This window comes from Setaria viridis, chromosome 4 (genome assembly GCF_005286985.2).
Source record: "Setaria viridis chromosome 4, Setaria_viridis_v4.0, whole genome shotgun sequence".
Lineage (NCBI taxonomy): Eukaryota > Viridiplantae > Streptophyta > Magnoliopsida > Poales > Poaceae > Setaria > Setaria viridis.
Window position 1 is genome coordinate 17,091,129 of NC_048266.2, and position 14,601 is coordinate 17,105,729.

At 42.7% G+C, this 14,601-nt stretch overlaps 1 protein-coding gene across 1 annotated transcript; it reads left to right on the forward strand.

The window, feature by feature from the left end:
* Nucleotides 1–2,418: 2,418 nt before the first annotated feature.
* LOC117853493 (uncharacterized) lies at nt 2,419–9,927 on the forward strand. The gene is made up of 2 exons (XM_034735838.1): nt 2,419–2,478; nt 9,088–9,927. The coding sequence occupies exons 1-2, from the start codon at nt 2,419–2,421 to the stop codon at nt 9,925–9,927; spliced, it is 900 nt and encodes a 299-aa protein (XP_034591729.1).
* Nucleotides 9,928–14,601: the final 4,674 nt, after the last annotated feature.

Genomic DNA, 14,601 nt, shown 5'->3' on the forward strand with positions numbered 1-14,601 from the left:
AAAATTTCAGCCGCCACTAGTAGAGAACTCACCTTGCATACGCCCCATTTTGTCCCAGTTTAAAGTTGGCCTGGGACAAAAGGGGGCGCGCCACGGTAGGGTGAAATGGGGTGGAGCTTTAGTTCCGGTTGGTATTTCCAACCGGGACTAAAGCCCCCCCTTGAGTCCCAGTTGTAATGGCTAGTTCCCAGCCACCAACGGCACCCCCCTTTTGTCCCGGTTGGAGCATCCAACCGGGACAAAAACACTAGCCTTTTGTCCCGGTTGGAGTTACCAACCCAGACAAAATATTTACTCCCGGTTGGTAATTCCAACCGGGACAAAAGGGTTGCGCTTTTGTCCCGATTGGTGGTTCCAACCGGGAGTAAACTTCAACCGGGATAAAAGGTGTTCCTTTCTATCCCGATTGGAATTTTAGACCAGGATAAAAACTGATGCCCCATTAAATCCCAAGACAGAGGTCTTTCTTCCTCCTCCAACCCGAGCCAGTCCACTCCACCGAGACAGAGAGCTTCACCTCCTCTCCATGGCGTCGAAGAAAGCCTAGGGGAGGTGCTGCAAAAAATTTTTTCCTCATTTTCATGGGGATTTCACTCATTCAAAGTGTTGTGAAGGTTATCTACTTCATCGTCTTGTTATGCTTTGTTTTATGCTTTAGAGAGGGAGAAAAATGAGTTTGCTTGTTAGAAAGAGGGAGAATGAAGAGGATTTGTATTTATACATGTTTTTGAGCTAGAATGTGATGGATAGTTTGCTTGTTATATACGATTTGTATTAGTTAAAACAACTTGATGTGTAGAATGGAGATGGATAATTTATTTGCTAGAATGTGAGGTAGAAAATGGAGAGAATTTTGAGCTAGAATGTGAGGGAGAATGGAGAGTAAATGTGAGGTAGAATGGAGAGGATTTCAATATTAATTATGAGGAAAAATTAGTATGTCATATGTGTCATATATAGTATGTATCCTTGCAGCGGTTTACGAATGATGCTACCCTTATCTAGACGGTTTATCTTGTCAAATTCAATATGGTTTTTCAAATCCGTACTTGTTGAACTTGCATACTATGTTCATCTCGGCGAGCATGTTCTCTGCTGAGTGGCAACGAACGTCAAGGAGGAGCTCGGATTCTATGAGGAAAAGTGGCAACGAACATCATGGAAGACCGTATCCCCTTCCTCGTAGAATTGGAGCTCTTCCATGGCGAAGTACAGTCCCATCCGGTGGAGAAATGCTCGCCGAGATGATCATGGTTTGCAAACTCAACAAGTTCTACAATGCTAAGGTATGAATTTTTGTACATAGAGATGGCTTCTGCTACTGGAGGTAGTGACGATGGTGGGGGTGATCGTCGTTCCGCTCGTGGCAAGGGGAAAACCATAGTTGGCCCTCATGATAAGCTGAAGAAAATGAGCACGTGGGAGAAAGCAATGCTTCATTATTTGCAAAGATGTTATGAAGATGCTGTTGCGGCGGGTCAGGAACATCCTTTTGGTGGTCGTTATGCTCCACCGCTAGTCCCGGGTGTTTCACGTTCACTTAGTACTATCGTTGCAGGAGGCACAAATAAACCACAGGATGAGGCTGGGTCAGAGGAACCTTCATCTTCACCACCCAAGAATGCTTAAAGTCCTCCTAGATAGTAATCAGTGGATGGTTTGTTGTAGTGTATCTTATTGTTTGCATCTGAAATTTAAATATGTGTATTTCTATCTATATCTAAGCTTTCAGCACCATTTGCACTACAAAGTTTGACATGCTTTCAATCATGAATAGCATGTAGATAAGTCGTAAAGCATATCAAATAACCATCAATAGGCACGTAAAGATGAATTTTGATGCAAAATGGAAATGACACACTTATTCACAACAAGAGAACCTAATATTTGTAATCATTGAGGGATGAAGAAATAATATATTTGAATTTGTAAAAAAAACTATCATATAATCTAATATTTATTACGTTGGCAAGATATTAGAGACCTGCATGCCAAAAATCATATTAAAATTAATTGTGTACAACAGAAATAAAAAAAGGAAAAAATGAGTAATCCATTTTCATGCGTAATCCATTTTCATGCATAATACGATGCAGATGGACCGGCAATGCATGTATAATGCGGACAGATGGAGCAAGGAGTTTATTGATGGCTTGCATTATTTTCTCAAAGTGGCCAAAGCGAACAAGCCAGAGAACGGGTTCATATGTTGTCCATACTTCCAATGCAGTAACAAGAAGGACTATTCACAGGCTTCCTAGGGTTCACAGCTATTTGTTTAGATACGGTTTCATGCCTAACTATTTGGTTTAGACCAAGCACGACGAAAGAGGAGTTGTAATGGAAGACGGCAAAGAGCAAGAGGGGGATGACAACATTCCGGACTGGGCTGCAGGCCAAGCTTTTGCAGATACTACAATGGGCGAGGCTGATGAAGATCAGTTTGTAGAAGATGACCCAACTGATGACCTTGGTCAGGTGCTATGGGATGCACACAGAGATTGCGAAACTGAGAAGAAAGCAGCCAAGTTGCAGCGCGTGATAAATGATCACAAAAAATTATTATACCCAAATTGCCAGTAGGGCCATAAAAAATTGCGTACTACACTAGAATTTATGCAATGGAAGGCCAAAATTGGTGTGTCCGATAAGGCATTTCAGAGGATATTGAAAATTGTCAAGAAGATTCTTCCCAAGAATAATGAATTGTCGTCAAGAACAAATGAAGCTAAATAGATTGTTTGCCCTCTGGGATTGGAGGTTTAGAAGATACACGCATGCCCTAATAACTGTATCTCTATCGTGGTGCTGAATACGAGAAATTGGATGCTTGTCCCATGTGCGAAGCGCTGCGGTATAAGATCTGGCGAGATGATCCTGGTGATGTCGAGGGGCAGCCTCCCAAGAAGAGAGTTCCCGCAAAGGTGATGTGGTATTTCCCTATAATACCACGCTTGTTCAGGAATAAGGCGAATGCTAAGTTGATGCGATGGCGCAAAGAAGATCGTAAACAAGATGAGATGCTGAGACACCCTGTTGATGGGGCCTAGTGGAGATCAATTGATAGAACATTCCCAGATTGAAAGTGATGCAAGGAACATAAGGTTTGGTTTAAGTACTGATAGATTCAATTCATTTGGTGAGTTGAGTAGTGGTCATAGTAATTGGCCTGTGACCTTATGTATGTTCAACCTTCCTCCTTGGCTATGCATGAAGCGGAAGTTCATTATGATGCCGACGCTTATCCAAGGCCCAAAACAACCCGGCAATGACATTGACTTGTACCTAAGACCGTTGGTTGATGAACTTTTACAGCTCTGGAAGGAAGAAGCTGTACGTGTGTGGGATGAGGATAAACAAGAGATCTTTAACATACGAGCATTATTGTATGTAACCATCAATGATTGGCCTGCACTGAGTAACCTTTTGGGATAGACAAACAAGGGATATCGGGCCTGCACCTACTGTTTAGACGACACAGACAGCATGTGTTTGAAGCACTATAAGAAGATCATCTATATGGGTCATCGTCGATTTCTCCCTGCTCACCACCAGCTGATAAAGAGCGGGATGCATTTCCAAGGGTCGCCAGACGATCGTAAAAACCTGCACACCGTAATGGAAAGCGTGTCTTTGAGATGATAAAGGATGTAAGGGTAGTCTTTGGAAAGGATTTTGGTAGCCAACCTGTTACGAACGATGATAATGGATGTGCACCCATGTGGAAGAAGAAGTCAATATTTTGGGAGCTACCTTATTGGGAAATCCTAGAGGTCCGCAATGCAACAGACGTGATGCATCTGACGAAGAATCTTTGCGTGAACGTGCTAGGCTTCATGGGTGTTTATGGGACCTCAAAAGATACATTGGAAGCATGATAGGACCTAAAAGCCATGGGGCAACGAGATGACCTACATCCGGAAAAGAAAGATAACGGACAACACTACTTACATCCTACTAGTTACACTCTCAGTAAGGAAGAGAAGGATAGCATGTTTGAATACTTGAATAGTATGAAGCTCCCGCCTGGGTACTCCTCGAATATAAAGGGAATAATAAATATGAAAGAAAAGAAATTCACAAATCTCAAGGCCCATGACTGCCACATTTTGATGACCCAGTTGCTTCCAGTTGCACTAAGGGGTGTTCTACCAGAGAATGTTCGATTGCCGCTCATAAAGCTATACGCGTTTGTCAATGCGATTTCGCAGAAGGCAATCGACCCAACCAAACTAGCAAAGCTATAGAACGATGTGGTGCAATATCTTGTCAACTTTGAGTTGGTATTTCCACCATCCTTCTTCAATATTATGACGCACCTCCTGGTTCACCTAGTAAAAGAGATTGGTATTCTTGTACCATTATACCTGCACAATATGTGGCCTTTTCGAGAGGTTCATGTCTGTCCTAAAAAACTATGTTCTTAATCGTGCCCATCCAGAAGGAAGCATCACCAAGGGATATGGAACAGAGGGGGTGATCGAGTTTTGTGTTGATTTTATTGACTCAACTGACTCGATTGGGGTTCCAACTTCACACCATGAGGGGAGGCTGTCGGGAATGGGCACTCTTGGAAGGAAATCAATTTTGAGCAATGATACTGATTTGTTCGATAAGGCACACTACACTATTCTGCAACAGTCATCCTTTGTGGCTCCGTATATCGAGCAGCACAGTCAGATGCTAGTATCCAAAAACCCGACGAAATCCGATGCCTGACTTACACATCGTCACATGGAAACTTTTCCCTCCTGGCTGCGCCAACAACTTATGGGTAACTCTGAGATTCACCCACAGCTCGCTTGGTTAGCCACGGGACTTGCTAGCACAATCGTGAAATTCCAAGGCTACGAGATAAATGGTTATACATTTTACACGAGAGCCTAGGACCAGAAAAGCATGAACCAGAATAGTGGTGTCTGCATAGATGCTATAGACAAAAACAGTAGCAAGGAGTCGTATTATGGTTTCATGGAGGAGATATGAGAACTCGAATACAGATCGCTGTACATCCCTCTATTTCATTGCAAATGGGTGAAGCTAACTGGCGTAACCAAAGATCAGTACGGAATGACAATAGTGGACCTGAGCAAGACTGGATACAGTGATGAACCATTCGTACTTGCTAATGATGTGCATTAGGTTTTCTATGTGAAGGACATGTCTAGCAAACCCAAGAGAAATCCAGAACAGCCATGGGAGCCAAAGCGCCACATAGTTCTTTCAGGTAAAAGAAAGATCGTGGGAGTCGAGGACAAAATAGACCAATCATATGATTATGATTAATTTGATGGCATGCCTCCATTCACTGTTGAAGTTGACCCAAGCATCTTGCTATCCAAAGAAGAGGCTCCGTAATTACGCTGCGATCATGATCAAGGAACTTTCGTGAAGAAGAAGTTTTTTAACGTTACATTGTAATGCGCTAAATTTGCTTCACCTTTATGTAAAGTTCTATGATTTCATATACTACTTGATACAATTTTTAATTTAACATATGTTTGATTTCATGTGTGTTTAAATTAGTTGAGGTTAAGGTTTATTCGATCAATATGAACAATGTTAACCACATACATAAATTGATTTTTTTGCGTGTTGAAATTGTTTAATTGAATAATTTCTTGATGATAGTGATGCAGTAAAATAATTATTTTAGAAGCTAAAAGAACTGGTATAGAATTAATGACTCATTCAAACTTATTTTAAATACACTTGCTAATTTAATATATTTTTGCTTGTTTAAAATATGTAAAGTTTTTATTTTTTGCATCCTAAAATCTAGTGAAAACATAAATAAAATCCATTTCCAAAAAATAGGCGGGAGACGAAAAATGGGAAAAGGCCCTTTTGTCCTGGGTGCCAATAGCAACAAGGACAAAAGCTCCCCCATATCCCGGTTGCAAACTCGAACCGGGATAAAAGGGTATTTTTTTATTCCCACCTTCGATTCCCGCCCGAAATGTACCCTTTTATCCCGGTTTCAATTTGCAACGAGGATAAAAGGGCAAGCTTTTGTCCTGGTTGCTATTCGCACTTGGGACAAAATCCCCCTTTAGTTTCGGGTTTAATTACAAACCGGGATAAAAGGGGGCATAAAAGTAACAGTCATCTTCTACCCCCCACCCTTCAACACTTCAGCAAAATTTTCACCGCCACCAAGATCCACGCCCGTCCGGCTTCTCCGTTGCTAGTCACCGTTCTCCTCGTCGCCCACCGCCCCGGCCGCCGTCGCCCGCTGCCCCAGGAGCCGTCACTCGCTGCCCTGGCCGCCTCGCTCGTGCTCGTACCGCCGCCTCCTCCGTTGCGTCCCCTCATCGCCGCCGCCTCAATCGCGCCGCCTTGTCGCTGCGTCCATCCTCGTTGCCACCTCCATCCCTGTCGTTGCCGCCGGCCTCCGCCCTCGTCACTACCTCCGTCCCCGTCATCACTGTCGGCCTCCGCCCTCATCTCTGCTGCCTCCATCCCCACCACCACCGGCCTCCTCTGCCCCGACCTCCTCGTCCCACGCATTACTACTCCGCCGCCCTAGCCGCCGTACAGCCCCCTCCCCCCGTCGCCACCGTAACCACCACCGGCCCTGGCTCCCGCACGTACGGTAGAACATCAATAGAAATTTGTAGAAAATCAGTAGATTAGTAAAAGATCAATAGGAAATTACTATTATTAGTTGAAACTCAATAGGAAATTACTATGATTAGTAGGAAATCAATATAATTTAGTTCAGTTGCATAGTATAATTTTGTATATATTTTGTATAACTTTTAGAAATTACTATGCTATTAGAAATGATTCAAAAATTAGTAGAAATTTGTAGAAATTTGGTAGAAATTCTTACAAGTTACTAGAAATTTGTAGAAATTTGGTAGAAACACTTAGAAATTAGAAGAAATTTGGTAGAAATTCTTAAAATTAGTAGGAATGAGTAGAAATTTTCTAGAAATTCCAATAAATTAGTAGAAATTTGTATAAACACTTCAAATTTTGTAGAAATTCTTAGAAATTAGTAGAAATTTGTATAAACACTACAAATTTGGTAGAATTTAGTTGGAATTAGTAGAAATTTGTAGAAACACTTCAAATTTGGTAGGATTCATTCGAGACTTTCATGTATTGTTTCATGTTGTTCTATGATTTCATGTATATACCTTAACGTACATATAACTATGATTTCATGTAACACATTAAAGACATTTCATGTAATTAAGTTTCATTCAAGGCATTCTTGTGTATTTCTTATAAATTTTCATGTAAGTTTCATTTCATGTATAGTTTCATGTGTACATTTCAATCAGTTTGTTGTTTTTCATGGTTGTTCTATGATTTCATGAAAATACCTTAATGTACATGTAACTATGATTTCATGTGTGTTTAAGATCAATTCTAGCAGACCCTCTAAACAGAGTCCCTAATTCTAATAAGGAGGTTATGTAAAAAAAAATGAAGTCCAGCAGGACCCTTATTAGAGCCCCCATTTTGGGAAGACCTCCAAATTCCCTCCCACACCCCCTGGCCTGGAGGGTGCCTCCGCAACCCCCATCCACGGTTATTTTGGCAGCACAGACGTTTCGCGCACTTCTTTTCCTCTGCGGACCTTTTCCTACTCCGCCGCCGCCGCCTCCACCTCCCGCACACACACACACCGGTGCCCATCGTCCTCCCCCACTACTGCCCGGTCGTGCGTGGACATGGATCCACAGCGTCCTTGCCTCACGGTGCGCTCTCTCCTCTCCTCCATCTAGATGCCGTCCCTGCGTCTCCTCGTCAGCGACGCCCCTCAAGCAGGTGTCTTGATCTGTTGCCTCCCTCCCCAAGCTTACTTCTCCAGCAAGATCAGCAACTACAGCGAGAAGAGAAGGTCAGGTACCTATTGGTCCTTCGACTCTGTCCTCTTGTCCTTAATTTCGATTGCCTTGAACCTACCTCAGTTTAAGACATTCAGGGCTCTGTGCTGGGTCGTGTAGGTTCAGGTTTCTGTTGGAGTAGTTGGGGGAGCAAGAACTGTGCCCAGCTATTATTCTGGACAAAGTTCTGTATTCAAGAATCAATCTGTTGACTAGTAGAGTGATCTAGGTTAACCAATGGAGTAGTAGATGCATGGGTATAAATCCTTGTTTGTTGCTACTGAAACTGTTAACGATGCAAATGTACTTCCGTAAAGAACAGAAGTGATTGTATATAGGCCAGTTCTGAACTTGCACATACTTGTCATGACAACAAAGACATGATATGTTTGTGATTCCTAGTTATTTTCAACCAAGTTTGCATATATATGTTATGTTTCTCCATCAGAGGTTAATATCATTCCATTTTACTGATTGATTGTGATATATTAACAATCTGCTTCTATGATCTATTTCATTGTTTTCTTGTTGATCTAAGTGGACTCTTAGGAGGAGGAAGTTAGGAGAACCAGTTGATTCCTAGGAAATTAAGTGTTATAAGCTCTAAAACAGAACCAGTTGGTTCCTATGAAATTAAGTGTTATAAGCATATGTCAGGAGAGATTTACTGCAGCACATGATAGTTATTCAGTATTGTATGATTGTGCACTTTAAAATATTTGGCATTAATACAGTACTACAGTACAGTTCACCACTTCACGTTACATTATATTGAACTTTCTTAGCTGATGAACTGTGACTACCAGCATGCCAATCAAGTTCTGCATAATTAGTCAGCTTTTCCTTCCTATTTCAGAGCTTGTTCTGTTCTTTTGCAGACTTATATTCTTCCTTTGACCCATCAGATTGCACACATCAGTTGTTAGATCAGTTGTACCATTCATGATTACGATTCCTAGAGATTAGACCAAATGCATGTTCAAGCCTACACTAATTTGTTATGGTAGAAATATATAATGATGAAACTTGTATTGAAGGACTTTCATCGTTTATGATTCATAGAGTGCTTAGTGAACATTTCCTGTAGTTGTGGGCATGTATATCTTGAACAATAAACATGACTACATGACAAATAATAGGAAAGCTTTATTTTTTAGATGAATAGCAATTTTCTTATTTGAACATGACAATTTTTTTATTTGAACCTGTTTTCTTATTGGAACATGACAATTTTGCAATATTGTAGATGGTCTTCTCCGATGATGATGACCTCATTGTTATTCTTATGCTTGCCGACATGGACTATGAGAGACACAAGAAGAAGCATCGTGGTTCAGTCCCGGGACGTGAGGTAGTTTTGAGGGACATGTCTAGTGGCAATCTGGGCATTGTAGCTGATTATTTTGCAGATCCTCCAATATACAATGCAACATTCTTCAGGAAGAGGTTCAGATTGTCAAGAGAAATCTTCTTGCATATTGTGGATGGTGTGGAGGCACATGATGACTACTTTAGGCAAAAATTAAATGCAACAGGTCTTCTCGGTGCCACGGCATTGCAAAAGGTGTTTGGGTCATTTTGCATGATGGCATATGATGTTCCAGCTGATTCAATGGATGAAGTTGTGAGGCTTGCTGAGAGCACCATGGTAGAGGCTTTTCACCACTTTGTGCAGGTTGTGGTTGAGGTGTTTGGGGAGCAATACTTGAGGCCACCTACTATTGAGGACACTGCAAGATTGTTGGCCATTAACACTAAGAGGGAATGGCCTGGCATGCTCGGTTGCATCGATTGTATGCATTGGAGGTGGAAGAATTGCCCAACAGCTTGGAAAAGGCAGTATTCAGGGCATGTGGATGGGCCAACTATGATACTTGAAGCTGTTGCATCTAAGAATTTGTGGATTTGGCATTGTTTCTTTAGTCTACCGGGCTCTTTAAATGATATCAATGTCTTGCAAAGATCACCATTATTTCAAAGGCTAACTTCAGGGACTGTACCACCTATTGAGTATATGCTCAATGGTAACAAGTATACCATGGGATACTATCTACCCTTCTTGGGTGAATTTTGTGAAGAGCTATAGGAGTACACAAGGCAATAAGAAAGTCCATTTCACAAAAGAACAAGAAGCGGTGAGGAAGGATGTGGAGAGAGCATTTGGTGTTCTACAAGCACGCTTTGCCATGGTGAGGGGGCCTGCTAGATTTTGAGATAAGGACACTCTATTGTATATAATGACCACTGTTGTTATCATGCATAACATGATCATTGAAAATGAGAGAGATGAAAAAGAGTATTACGACTATGATCAAGATGGTGGTGAGGTACTGAGGCCGGAGGAGTACCAACGACGTGATCCCCTCATTCTTGAGGAGTTCCTCAAGATACATCAGAAGATTGAGGATAGACGTGTGCATGAGAGACTTCATGATGATCTTGAAGGGATACGAGGTAGGCTACGCTAGCGCAAATCAAAATTTCTACCGCGTATAACCAGGAAGAACTGCCGTATAAGGATCACGGGATTACCACTCGACGCACTACTGGTGCGGAAGATGTAGATATGCGTCGGTGCAGTGAAGACGATCACGTAGTCGTACGTAGTCGATCAACGTAGTCGTACGTAGTCGATCACGTCCAGCAGCTCCTCAGCAGCTCGTCCACGTGCACAGCAAGATCGCCTCCGGTGCCGCGGCTCGTCGTCAGCTCGTCGTGGCTCGTCGGCGGCTCGTCGATGGCTCGTCCAAGTGCTGCAGGTGCAACACCTCCAAGGTATCCACACGTGCAGGGAGGAAGCGTCGCAAGCCGGATTGCTAGATCCGCGAGTTGCAACAGGCGAGGGCGTGGGAGGCGCGGCAAGAGTGTTCAGCCAAAAGGTGTAAACCCTAGGGCGCCCCCACCCCTCTATTTATAGGGGTTCCTGATGGGCCTCTGGATCCGAGGCCCATTAGTACTCCTAAACCTAATCCAACTCGGATCAAATCCGAATTGGGCTTCCAGCCCCTTAAGTGTGCGACCCTTTGGGTTCGGATACGTATAGACATGGCCCGAGTACTCCTACTCGGCCCAATAGTCGGTAGCGGCCTCTAGCAAGACGTGCCAACTCCTATACGTACACGAAGATCATATCAGACGAACCATCACAACATAATATACATGCTATTCCCTTTGCCTCACGATATTTGGTCTAGCTTCAAGCCGACCGCTCTTTCTCGATCCTGTGATTCGGAATCCCTTTGTAGGTTAACTCTTAACCGTACGTAGCATGGCCATGCATTTTTCGGATCCGATCACTCGAGGGGCCCAGAGATATCACTCTCAATCAGAGAGGGGCAAATCCCATCTTGATTGACCATGTTTCATAGCATGCTTCTTGACAAACCCGAAAGCTACCTTTATAACTACCCTGTTACGGCGTAGCGTTTGATAGCCCCTAAGTAGGTCAATCCACATCTAGAATACATGCGACAATCTCAGGTCTAAGGACAAAGCGTATATGTTGTTTAAAGAGAGAACTACTTCTCATGTTGGGTCAGTCCTAACACATGTCTCCACATGTGTCCACATTATTAGTTCAACATCTCCATGTCCATGACTTGTGAAACATAGTCATCAACTAATACATGTGCTAGTCTAATATTCATGTGTGTCCTCACATGAACTCCGACTAGGGACAACTTTAGAATAACCATACAAGTAAAGAGTTTCACATACAATTCACATAATTGCAAATCAATTCAAGTAGCCTTTAATGGATATTCAATGAACACAGTATACAAATCATGGATACAAATGGAATATCATCATCTCTATGATTGCCTCTAGGGCATACCTCCAACAGTCTCCCACTTGCACTAGAGTCAATCTAGAAGGTACCTAATACCCATAGCTCTTACATGCGCATCATGCTTAGCCTGTGGGAGTGGTTTTGTCAACGGATCAGAAATGTTCAGATCCGTGTGTATTTTGCATATCTTGATCTCACCCCGGTTAACGAAGTCTCGAATGAGATGAAATCGCCGCATTACGTGTTTGTTCTTCTGGTGGTTCCTTGGCTCCTTTGCTTGCGCAATTGCCCCATTATTATCACAGTAGAGATTCAATGGGCTGGACGCATTCGGGAACACACCAAGCTCAATGAGGAAATTCCTTATCCAAACACCTTCCTTCGCGGCTTCCGAAGCCGCGATGTACTCGGCTTCTGTCGTAGAATCGGCCACCGTCTCCTGCTTGGAACTCTTCCAACTAACAGCACCACCATTCAGTGTGAACACAAATCCTGATTGTGACTTTGAATCATCTCTGTCGGTTTGGAAACTAGCATCGGTGTAACCTGTTACAACGAGCTCCTCCTGACCTCCATAGACGAGGAACATATCTTTAGTCCTTCTCAAGTACTTAAGAATGTTTTTCACCGCTGTCCAGTGACTCTCACCTGGATCAGATTGGTGTCTGCTTGTCATACTTAGCGCATATGAAACATCTGGGCGAGTACTTATCATTGCATACATGATAGATCCAATAGCCGAGGCATATGGCACTCTACTCATGCGATCCCGCTCATCAGCAGTCGAAGGACACTGAGTCTTGCTGAGATGTATGCCATGTGACATAGGCAAGAACCCTTTCTTTGCCTCTTCCATGCTGAACCGCTTCAACACTTTGTCAATGTAAGTATCTTGGCTTAAACCTATAAGCCTTCTCGATCTATCTCTATAGATCTTAATACCCAGAATATATGCCGCTTCCCCTAAGTCCTTCATCGAAAAACTATTTTTCAGTGAAGTCTTTACGGACTCAAGCATAGGAATGTTATTTCCAATCAGTAATATGTCATCCACATATAAGATTAGAAATACTACAGAGCTCCCACTAACCTTCTTGTAAACACAAGACTCTTCTTCGTTCTTGGTGAAGTCAAACCCTTTGACCACTTCATCAAAACGAATGTTCCAACTCCTAGATGCTTGCTTCAATCCATAAATGGATCTCTGAAGCTTGCATACCTTTCCAGCATTTTTCGGATCGACAAAACCCTCGGGCTGTATCATATACACGTCCTCAGCTAGGTTTCCATTCAGGAAAGCTGTCTTGACATCCATCTGCCATATCTCATAATCGAAATATGCAGCTATAGCTAGAATAATCCGAATGGACTTAAGCATCACTACCGGCGAGAAGGTCTCGTCGTAGTCAACTCCTTGAACTTGTCGAAAACCTTTTGCGACAAGTCGTGCTTTATAGATGTGAACATTTCCATCCATGTCCTTTTTCTTCTTATAGATCCACTTGCACTCTATGGCCTTAACACCATCAGGCGGGTCAACCAAGTTCCAAACTTGATTGTCTCCCATGGACTCTATTTCGGATTGCATGGCACTCTGCCATTTTTCGGAGTCTGGGTCCATCATTGCTTCTGCATATGTCGCAGGCTCATCATTGTCCAACAATAATATTTCCCGCATTTCGCGGAGCCTTGCCGACCTTCGTGGTTGTGGCGGTGCTTCTCTTGCCATGGGTATCTCAACTTGTTCTGCTACGTTAGCATCACTCATTGGTTCTTGCCCGATTGGCTCATCTTGAACTTCTTCAAGATGCACTGTCTTTCCACTCTTTTCTCCTTTGAGAAACTCTTTCTCTAGGAAAACCCCGTTCCGAGCGACAAACACTTTGCCTTCTGATCGGTTGTAGAAATAATATCCCAAAGTTTCCTTTGGATATCCCACGAAAATGCACTTATCCGACTTGGGTGTGATCTTGTCCGACTGAAGTCGCTTGACAAACACTTCACATCCCCAAATCTTTAGAAAAGACAGACTAGGAACCTTTCCAGTCCATATCTCATATGGTGTCTTAACTACGGATTTAGATGGTACCCTATTTAGTGTGAAAGCTGCTGTTTCTAGAGCGTATCCCCAAAATGACAACGGTAGGTCCGACTGGCTCATCATTGATCGAACCATGTCTAACAAAGTTCGATTACGTCGCTCGGACACACCGTTTCTCTGAGGTGTTCCAGGCGGCGTAAGTTGTGGAACAATTCCACAACTCTTTAGATGATTGCTAAACTCGTGGCTCAAATACTCGCCTCCACGATCAGATCGTAAGGCCTTAATTTTCTTGCCACGCTGATTTTCAACTTCATTCTGAAATTCCTTGAACTTTTCAAAGGTTTCAGACTTGTGCCTCATTAAGTAGACATAGCCATATCTACTAAAATCATCAGTAAAAGTTATGAAGTATTGGAATCCTCCTCTAGCCGTCGTGCTCATTGGTCCGCATACATCACTATGTACGAGTTCCAACAAGTCTACTGCTCTCTCAGGAAATCCTGTGAAAGGTGTCTTGGTCATCTTGCCTAGCAAGCAAGCCTCACATGTCTCGTATGATTCAAAATCAAACGAAGTTAGAAGTCCATCAGAATGGAGCTTCTTCATGCGTTTTTCACTTATATGACCCAAACGACAATGCCACAAGTAGGTAGGACTCAAATCATTAGGCCGAGGCCTTTTAGCACTTATATTACAGACAGGTGAACCATCAAGATTTAAAACAAATAATCCATTCACAATGGGTGCAAAAGCCATAAACATATTATTCTTAGAGATCACACAACCATTGTTTTCACTCGCAAATGAATAACCATCCCTCATCAAACATGAAGGAGACAAAATGTTTCGACTTAAACTAGGAACAAAATAACAATTATTCAACTCCATAATAAATCCTGACGGGAGGTGGAGTTGCATCGTCCCGA

Coding starts and splice junctions, on each gene's coding strand:
- LOC117853493 (XM_034735838.1), top strand. CDS start 2,419: ATGGGCGAGGCTGATGAAGATCAGTTTGTAGAAGATGACCCAACTGAT. Junction 2,479..9,087: donor CAACTGATGACCTTGGTCAG/GTGCTATGGGAT, acceptor GCAATATTGTAG/ATGGTCTTCTCCGATGATGA.